Here is a 10,092-nt window from a genome sequence, read left to right as displayed (position 1 = left end):
TTAAAATACAGATTTTGCATCACGTGGAGACATTGTAGTTAGCCTTCAGCAATACTGAAATGTGGCTGCTTTATACACATTACACCTTAATACGAACTGAATGTAACTAGTATGGTTTTATAGTAAGAAGACTTCTGTGATGACAGAGGAACTTTGCAAAGTGAAAAATTGAAAGATGGTTTTTAAACAATCAGAAAATTGGGCTGTATGGCTGATGTTCTTTTGCAGGCATTTTAGCTCCACTGCACGGTGTAGTTTTTGCCTAACTCAAGTTGAAGCTTGGTGATTGTCAGGACCTGTGAATAAAACAGACAAAATGAACAATTAGTGACACTGCCCTGAAGATCCACTGCTTTCTCTGTGTTCAGTAGAGGTAGTGGCTTCTCATTTTAAGTTACAAGAATTTACTCCTCTCCCTTTGCTTTTGTGTTTGTATCACTATAAACATAACATAGTTTAAGCAGCATAGATTTGAGATGTCTGGTCGTGAGGCTCTGATCCCTTCCCTTTATTCAGAAACCCTTTTAGAGTTAAAGTTCTAGGGAAAGGGGAGGGGAGGGGAGGGGAGGGGAGGGGAGGGGAGGGGAGGGGAGGGGAGGGGAGGGGAGGAGAGGAGAGGAGAGGAGAGGAGAGGAGAGGAGAGGAGAGGAGAGGAGAGGAGAGGAGAGGAGAGGAGAGGAGAGGAGAGGAGAGGAGAGGAGAGGAGAGGAGAGGAGAGGAGAGGAGAGGAGAGGAGAGGAGAGGAGAGGAGAGGAGAGGAGAGGAGAGGAGAGGAGAGGAAGGCAAAACTTGTAATTAAACTGTGCATATTAATTCCCTTTTTTTTTTTGTTTTCCTCCATCTAAAAGTCAACACCAGAATGAAATACTTCCATTCTCTTCTACATTTCTAAATCATTTTTTTGGTTATGTACAAAAAAAAATAGTTCTGCCTACCCAGTGAAAGAGAGGAAGAACTAAGACTTAACAGAATACTGAATTGCAAAGGGAGTGTGGTAAGATCCCAGTAACAGAAGAGGTTAAGCAGTCAGAAAAATGGCAAGAACGAGCTCCGCAGCAGTTCTGTTCATACTTGAAAGATGCTCCATAGAGGAGCCATCTGGAACAGCAGTGCAGTTACACACATTTATTTCAGCTGCCTCTAGGAGAGCTTGACTTTATTGTCCAGAGAGGCTGGAGGGGGCAGTGCCCTGGACAGCACGACCCGTGAGATGGAAATCCCGGTGCTCTGAAGTCGGTGGAAGTTATGCCAATAACCTGAGAAGTGTGATTTGAGTTGTACAAGTAGAACCCCGTGCTGCAATGCCTACAGCCGAAATGTGACATGACAGAGCAAGAAATGGTGGTAGGCAAACGGGGCTGGGAAATGAAAATGTTGTCAGACAAGGCCGACAACAACAGGGTCATGTAGAGACTATGAAAATACTTGTAGTTGCTTTGCCTTCCTTCAAATCTCACAGATTGCAAGTAAGCTATTGGGAAGAGTGGAAACCAAGCACAAAACAAGATCCAGCACTTTTCCAGTCAGAAGTGGTTTGGGTTCCTCGACAGCAATTTCTATGCTTAAAAGCTCTACCACACTTACTGCACAATGTTTACTGTACGTTACATCATGTATTTTACAATCGTCACCTGACGGTAGCTTATATATCTTGCTGAAATATATTTTAAATGTGATATTACAGCTGAGAGCTGAATCTCCAAAAGTTTAAGAGCACATACACAGTTGTGAAGGTGGCATTACCCTGCAAATGGCATCTCACCTTCTTGGTGTTACTGTAATCCACCGTGTGAGACGACGCGATTGTCCCGCCGTTCTGCAATACGGTCACCTGCTTAACGCTGGTGGGCACCCCCAGGACTTTAATTTCAGTAAACATTAAGTTGTTTGGATCAGTGTAACCGTTATGCAGAACCGTGATATCTAAAACATTCTGAAAGGAAAAGGAAAAAAAAATATCAGAGATTGTCATTAGACTGGTATAAGTCTGCTTGAGCTTTTCAGTCATTTTCCTCTCTTCCTACTTTTTTTTTTTTTTAAAATACCTGCATGTTGTTATTTATTTTCCAAATGTTGAAGACTTGAGTTTCAAATTAAAAAACCTATAGTTAAAAATGTAATAATAATCATTAAAAGTGATTATTCAAAAAATATGGCTAACATTACTTACCTGATTAGAAGTAAATGATGTTAGCAGATAGACACCATCTTCATATGCGTCTGTTAAAAAGAAAGAATAAAATATAATGTATTCGCTATTCACTTTAACACACTGTCAAAATTTCAGTTCAAGAATTGTGTGCTTATACTGTGCAGAAATATGCAGTATATCTCTCTATAAAGTTCTGTATTTCCAGAAGACATATGCTTTTAGACATAAAATACTTTCATTATAGGACTGTGCGCTATTTAAACAAGGTCAAAATAAGAACATTTTAGAGGTAAGATACAAAGGAAGGCAAACAAAGCATTAGAAAGATCAAGAGTGTTAAGACCAGCCGGAGAAAAATGTTTCTCACTGAAGAAGGCCTTTCCCACATCCACCTCTACTCACTGTCCAATTGCACAGGACCGTGATATAAATCTGTTCTCTATTTTATCACTCCTGTTACTCAGCACTAAATGCTCTCAAAGTGGTGCTGGTAATCATGGGCGTCGTAGGTTCTTGCCTTTCTGCACTCCCACAAACAGATCCCAGGCGCCCTGGTGAGATGGACCCCGCGATCGACGATACTTTCATTTCTCATCAGACTTCCATAGACAGCCACCGGTTCTGAATTCCAGTGCTCTGTGTGAAGCACCTCAAAATGCAAATGCAAAAATCCCTACACACCCTTATGCCAGTAACACCATTTTCTGCATTACTTGCTTTCACTTTACAGGTGAAAGCTTATTGTTATTACAAGGGCAATATGCTCTGGGTGGAAAGGATAAATGGCACTGAAGTGTCTCTTATCTGAAGGCGCTTTAAGTTTAGTAACGTTGAGGAAATTAGTTAAAGCTTCTCATGTAATCTATGGTTATGGTTCCCACAGGTTTGAGGACAAATCTTTGTGATCATCTGTGTTGTCTTAGGTCCAGAGCACAATTTCATTTATACAGCATATTAATTCTATAAATCATAGCATTATGTGGTTTAAATCAGGAAAAATCGTTTTACTCTAATGCTAATCTGAAGGTTTAATTTCAGTTTCGTCTCTGAAGGCACGCTCAGATGTGTCCTCCAGAAATGCAACTGCCTTGGCCAGAGTCCATCCTCCCCATCTGCTCCTAATGCTCCTCCTCGAGCACCCCACGTTACACGGAGGATTTCTAAGGCAGACACAACCACCAGCACTTCTTTTCCAAAGTGACGGCCAAGCAATGAACTTTCTTACAGCTTGGAGCTTCCACTTTGGCCACTGTGGTATTGGTAAGAACTGCTGGCAGCAAAGCTCATAAGTCAGCCGCTGAGCATTATCTGGTTTTCAAGGGCTGCTGCAATTGCTTTCATCTCTGCCCAGGTCATATTCCTGGGTTGTGTTTTGTCTGCTTTAATTTGGGCTGTGAATATCTCCAAGGGTGGGGGCTCGGCAGCCTCTCGGGGCACGCACAGAGCCATCCTCACAGCAGAAAGAGATTGTGTGTGGGCAGGAAGCACCGTACGTACCAATGCGAACCCCATCATCCCAGTACAGCTGGCCTTCCGCAAACAGAGCGTCAGTCAAAGCCACAGTGAGGCCCATCGGGTTTTTTCGGCTATGGAAAACACAATCATTTTTCCTCAATTTCCTCAGCTAATCACATTTCCTATTTCTCAAAGGTTAGAAATATTTAGAAATATTGCATGCCAATCAATTGATCTCCCATACGCATCTTCCTAAGCCCATACTATTAAATTTAAAGGAGACCATTAGGAGGAGAGCAAAAAGAAGAACAAGCCATAAATTTCCAGTGGACATCGATTCTCTGAGGGCTGGTGGTATTTATATGCAGTTGTGCAAAACTAAATTTCACTTAATCTTACCTGTAAAAAGTTGTATTAGCAGGTCGTTGCCAAGGAAGGATGTATCCACCTCGGATATGCAGGTTGATGTGTTCCAAAGGAGCTGGTAAAACTCTGAATTGTCCCCTAAAGCCAATATCTTCATCCTGTGTACAAAAAAATTATTAAAAAAAAGTCTTCTACTGAATTGTCCTCGCTTTACAGGGGTTTTAGAATGAAATTATTTTGTTTTGCTAAACAGATTAACTAGGAGTTTTTGCTGCAGGAGTAACTACCCAACACTTTTAAGAGAAACTGATATGTTGGTTCTATAAAAGACTGGCTTGACCGTAGGCAACACCAGCTGAACCAAAGGGAACAGTCAGGTAAAATATGAACTTGTGATGAATTGATTTTTTTAATGCCTTCTCTTCCTATTACCAAATCTTCTCTTATTTTCTGTGAAAGATGATTCAGCTAAACCTGTTTGACTTTCTCCATTCCAGCATTCCTTACAAAGACATTATGTATATCATCTGAGAGTTTAAAAAAGTCAGTCGAAGGATTTCAAATTAATGGTATTATTTCACCTTTAATTTACCCTAATTGTGGTGATGTTATTATATGTAATTATACTGAAGTCAAGAATTTTTTTATCAGCTGGGTAGATGTTATATTGCTGAGAACTGATACTGAATGCAAGTTTGTAAAAGGGAGAGAGAGGGTTTACATCTCACCGCCAGCCTCAGCACACCCTGCTGCTGTCTGAAGAGCACTGTTTAGACATACAAAATATAATTTTTAAAATTACTTACTGTGTAATAATCATACCAGCGGGCATCGGGTAAGTAAGCATTCACTGTTACGGCATTCTGAAATTAAACATACAAGTTTTAGGTATCTCAAATCAAAACGAGAAGTTTTGCTCAAGTAACTTTAATATTTTCTTAAGTGCTTAAAAAAGTACCTGTTGCATCACAGGGCTGATGAGCAGTGCAGGTCCCCAAAGGAACTGCTCATATATTTCCCAGGTGGTTCTGTCTTGCACAAACCTGCAAGTTAACAGAATAATGATTATTGGGTGCTGAACTCTTCCAAAGTATTCATTCTTTAAGACATTTTTGCCAGTAATTGAATCTACTATTCCTAGTATCTACTATTTCCTCATCTATTCTGGTATTAATAATTCATAGATCAATTAATGTTTGCCAGGAATGCATAAAGATGCTAATGTGAAACTCGTTAAAGAAATGCAAACTATTACTTGGGTTTCTTTTTTTTTTTTTTTTTTTTTTTTTTTTTCATTTCATTGTGTTTGCTCTTCAGTATATTTGGGTCAAAAAGCTTAGGTCTGTTGTGCTTGGCCAGTATAGCAATAATCAGATTAGGTAGTGGACAATAGAATACTTTCTAATATGTGCTACTTTTTTCTTAGACAGTTGCTTTAAAAAAAGTTAGTAAATATAGGCAAAAGATTCTGCTCCTCAGTCAAGACACACACATAGATACTAGACGACATCTAACTCCATCACAGGACTTAAAGCTTTTGCAGGTACTGCCCCATCTGACAAGGAACAAAGGTGGCTTTTTGTTTCTAACAACATTTTTTAAAAAAATCTGCCATAGCATCTTGGACACGCACAAAAAAACCTATTTTTCCTTGTAAAAATGTCACGATTTGTGGCAGAATTCTCTCTTTTTATTTAAAGTTTGTGTCCAGCTCTTTTTGTAATATTTGTGGGGTTTTCTGATCCTACATATGACCAGCATTTTGCTCCTTGCCCCTACAGAGGTTAAAGGTGAGATTTAAAATTCAAATATTACCCTTAGAGAAGAAAATGTTCAATGTTTCATAGTGAAAAATTGAGAACTAAAGCTGTTCAAGTGAGATTTGATGTTGAAATCTCATATTCTTAATCTTGTGCTTTTTTGTTGAAAGAAAACTTGCTGTAACTAAGAGAAAACTCTATTGTTAGGAGAGTCATAAATACAGATTTTTTAGTGGAAAATTGTAATAAGTAGAGCAAAGGAGTCGCACTTACTCATGGAGCATGGGGCGGATCACAGTGCTGCCATGGGCATGGGCGTCATACATTAACGTGTAGAGATAGGGCAACAGGGTGTATCTTATATTCAGCACATTCCGGGAAATCTCCTCAAATGTTGAGTTCCAGGAAACAGGATCTTGTCTCTGAAAGAGAAGAGATCATTGACCGTGAAGCTCGAAGCAAGAAACCAAAGAAGAGATCAAAGAATTTGGTAATGTTTACAAAAGCCTTCGCATTTAGCACCTCTTCCATTTTCTGTTTCTCTGCAGACTTCATAGAACCTATTAGTAGTAGTAATTGGGTTGATGGTTGGACTGGATGATCTTCAAGGTCTTTTCCAACCTAGACAATTCTGTGATTCTGTGAAATCAACAGCAAGACAAAGCCGAGGAAATTTCTCCTCTGAGCCAGAGCACCTTCCTTTATTTATTCTTCAGTTCAGGAGTAAGTGACACTAAAAACAGTAGGCATCACTGTCAGCCCTAAGAGGGGAACTGGAAAGAGGGAAGGTGAGAGAAACCCGGGGGAAGTACTGTAAAAACATGTTTAATGCAACATGTCCCGAAGGCGTGACACGGCCCGGTGTACATAATTTATTATCCCTCTTTTCTGCAGGGCAGCACTCAGGACTTGCAAGAAGAGACCGAAGCACTAATGACTGATGTCAGGGAGCACTTCCAATCTTTATTAAATGTATTGAACAATACCTTGGCAAATTGAGTAAGACTGGAAGCAATATGATAACCCTGAATCTGCATTTTTAAAGGCTTTAAAAGTCCTATCGAAAGGTGTGCCGCCGCAAGATAAAGCACAGAGTTTTTGAAAAGGAGACTTTAATCCATTAGATATATGCCATACAAATAGCTCTACTCTGCTAGACCTAGAGCTTTAACTGGAATAGAAGTGCTGTTTCCTTTTTTTTAAAAAAAATTTCCAGTTATCTTGTTTTACAGCTTTCTACAGTCTAGTCCTTAGCCAGCACAGACCTACATTGAGGCAATTATTTTCCTTTACTCTTAAAAGAAATACAATATCTGATGGTGGCAAATGTGCAAAGCACAGAAACTGCCAAGCCTTACTCCAGATTCTTATTACACTCTTCTATTTCCTCATTTGTTGTATAATTATGGACAATTAGGGCTGAGAGCACCAAGGTCAGTTTTGCTCCTTTAAGTGTGCTTGCCATAGAAGTGCTCTATTTTAGTCTTGCTGGTGGAGCGCGCTTAAATAGAAATGGCACACAGGGAAAAATACGTGGGAGTTTGATTCAGTCAAAGCAAACTTAGAATGTGCTTCCTTCAAGTGGTCCAAATCCCAGAGCAGCCCTTCTGTGGGCACGAAACCTCCCAAGTGAGGGGGAGGCTTACAGCGGAGCAAGCATATCAGTAAAGACAATTTCTATTTGATAAAAAGCCAAATGTGTTCTTTTCTTGTCCATTTTGCTTGGAATGTACTTTTCCTTGAGCCAGGCCAACTCGTGCTATGTTCTGGCTGGTCTCTATATGTGTGTTACAAAGGCCCAGATGTTTAAAATAATTTAAAAATTGCAACTCACCCTTGTTCCTTTCTGATTGTGATTCCTTGAATAGGGGTAAAATGCACCCAGCTGCATCCAGCGAAGACACAGCTCATACTCTGAGTCTTTGAAGAAGCCACAGATATCAGCTCCTGTCTGAAAATTTAAAAATGATCCGATTGGAATACTACAAAATCATGTATAGCATCGGATGATTAAAGGTAAGGTAATAGCTCATTATCTTACATAAGATATTCCAAAGAGACTGAACTCCATCATACCTGAAAGGAAAAATAATTCAGCATTACTAGTTGGATTATTTTCCCCCCTTTTCTAATGTTAATGGTTATATAGATAATACATATTGTAATGCTGAATGAGAAGGAAAAAAAAACCCAAACACAAACCCCATGATTTCTCTAAGGTATCATGTTTCTCTGCTACAGAAAAAGATGGGAGCTGGCTGGTCAGGTGCAAAGAAAGAAATTAATGGCAGGACACAAGGCATGAAGGTGGCTGGTCCCGAGCTAATAAAAGAGCTCCCAGCACCTGGTGTGGAAGCAAAGAGAAAGAGTAAAAAAGGAATTGACCACAAATTCTTGTTACTGAAGTGCTTATTTCAGCTAAAACCATACGAATACTGAGAGCAGGTAGGTGAAGGAAAAGAAATAACTGCACCCTGAGTTGAATACAGATCCTTTTTGTTCTACATACCAATAACAGATTTAGCTAGCTGATCCCAAGCAGCAGTGTTATCACCGAGCCAGTGTCCTGCCCATCTTCCACTGCTGGGATATGTGGAACGGGTTATAACAATCCCACGCTCCTTGGTGGCACTCTGCAAACCGCTGACATTGAAAACAGACAAAAAAAAAAAAGAAAAAAAAATCACATGAGAAATATTGCACGAGAATGTCTTACATAAGATCCTCTGAAAACAGACATAAGGGCTTCTACTTTCATAGTGAAGGGCAGCATTGTTGTATGCACGAACACGCATATGCCCAATCCAGATGTGCTTTTTACAGCGATTCATTACGATTCACACGTTCACAGAAACTCAGCAGCGTCAGCCAACCTGTGGCTGAAAAGAGAACTGGCAAACAAGGAGGTCTGAAAATACAGATTTCCAACTCAGGGCAACTACTGAGTGGGAAAATACGAATGTACCCAACTTGCACATTTTCTAAGGGTTACACACGGTGTTGTAGGGCACATCATTCCTTTCTTAAAGTGCCTGAAAGCTTACAGCAACAGTTGAAAATAATTTGGCAAAAGTCATACCAAAAAGATCATAAAGGGGAAAGTAGAGGTGCCAGGAATATTGGACCTGACAGCATAGGTCTAGTTGCCGAAAAGGTATTGGAACATAAAAATAAGTCATGGATCTGTAATCACTTCAGAAACAGCAAGATGACATGATATCATGTCATGAGCGTGGCCAGAGAAGGGCAACGGAGCTGGGGCAGGGTCTGGAGCACAGGTCTGCTGGGGAGCGGCTGGGGGAACTGGGGGGGTTCAGTCTGGAGAAGAGGAGGCTGAGGGGAGACCTCCTGGCCCTCTGCAACTCCCTGCCAGGAGGGGGCAGAGAGGGGGGATGAGTCTCTGGAGCCAAATAATAAATGATAGGACAAGAGGTAATGGCAAGTTCTTCTTTGCAGAAGGGGCTGTTGGGCGTTGGAATGGGCTGCCCAGGGCAGGGGGGAGTCCCCGGGATCCCTGGGGGGGTTGAAGAGTCGGGCTGAGCCAGCGCTGAGGGATCTGGGGGAGTTGGGAACGGTCAGGGGAGGTTAAGGGTTGGACAGGATGATCTTCAAAGTCTTTTCCAACCAAGATGATTGTGTGATTGTCCTGGTTCAGCTAGGATAGAGTTAAGTTTCCCCAGCAGAGAGGGGGAAGGGAGCTCCAGCCAGGTTATTCATACCATGCTGACATCGGGTCCAGGGGCGGGAGCGCAGGAACTTTTTCCTTTGTGGCTTTGGTGACGGGGAGCACACGGCGGGTTGTCTGTAACCATTGTGGTATTTCTCTGGATATCTTTTGTTTACTGTTATTACTGTTTATTGTTGTTATCATTGCTACTGTTGTTGTTTACACTGTTGTATTAAATTTCTTCTTATTTTAACGCGGGGTTTGTACCCTACTTGTGTCCGAGGGTGGGGGAGAGACAACAGCAACGTGGTCTCCGGTCCCGGCAGGGCTCAAACCAACACAGTGATCAATACGAAATGACCAATATGGATTTGTCTAGAAGCAAATATATTAAACCAGCTGTTTTTGCTCGGGGCAGGTAACAGGCCTTACAGCTAAGGAGTGACTACCTATGTGTGTGACTATCTCAGCATTGGCTCACCTCTTGCTCTGATCACATTTGTCTTCCTCATAAGCAGAAGATATTTCAGCCAGGGGTTAATAACCTTTTGAGGATGGTGGGACTTATTTCTCTTTCCTAAATTAGAGCTAGAAACCTACAGGGCAGGAAACATCCAGGCACTTGGGTTTGGGGGAAAGAAGGAAACAGGTAGCACCAGGCCAGGACTGTCACAGACTTGTCAGGATGCTGT

The 10,092-nt window shown here is 41.2% G+C and overlaps 1 protein-coding gene across 1 annotated transcript in view; it reads right to left on the bottom strand.

Annotated features, from left to right (window-relative positions):
- Positions 1–233: 233 nt before the first annotated feature.
- SI (sucrase-isomaltase) overlaps positions 234–10,092 on the bottom strand; it is a 52,567-nt gene continuing 42,708 nt past the window's right edge. The window contains exons 37-47 of the mRNA XM_074911709.1: positions 8,243–8,376; positions 7,775–7,809; positions 7,568–7,684; positions 6,007–6,155; positions 4,932–5,016; positions 4,780–4,836; positions 4,007–4,131; positions 3,650–3,738; positions 2,171–2,220; positions 1,763–1,933; positions 234–296 (exon numbers count right to left, since the gene is read on the bottom strand). Coding sequence (XP_074767810.1) covers positions 234–296; positions 1,763–1,933; positions 2,171–2,220; positions 3,650–3,738; positions 4,007–4,131; positions 4,780–4,836; positions 4,932–5,016; positions 6,007–6,155; positions 7,568–7,684; positions 7,775–7,809; positions 8,243–8,376 — 1,075 coding nt within the window. The remainder of the gene's footprint in view (positions 297–1,762; positions 1,934–2,170; positions 2,221–3,649; positions 3,739–4,006; positions 4,132–4,779; positions 4,837–4,931; positions 5,017–6,006; positions 6,156–7,567; positions 7,685–7,774; positions 7,810–8,242; positions 8,377–10,092) is intronic.

The sequence above is a fragment of the Athene noctua genome, chromosome 8 (genome assembly GCF_965140245.1).
Source record: "Athene noctua chromosome 8, bAthNoc1.hap1.1, whole genome shotgun sequence".
In the NCBI taxonomy this organism is placed as follows: Eukaryota; Metazoa; Chordata; class Aves; order Strigiformes; family Strigidae; genus Athene; species Athene noctua.
The sequence above is the reverse complement of the archived record's forward strand: the minus strand, read 5'-3'. Positions and strand labels throughout refer to the sequence as shown.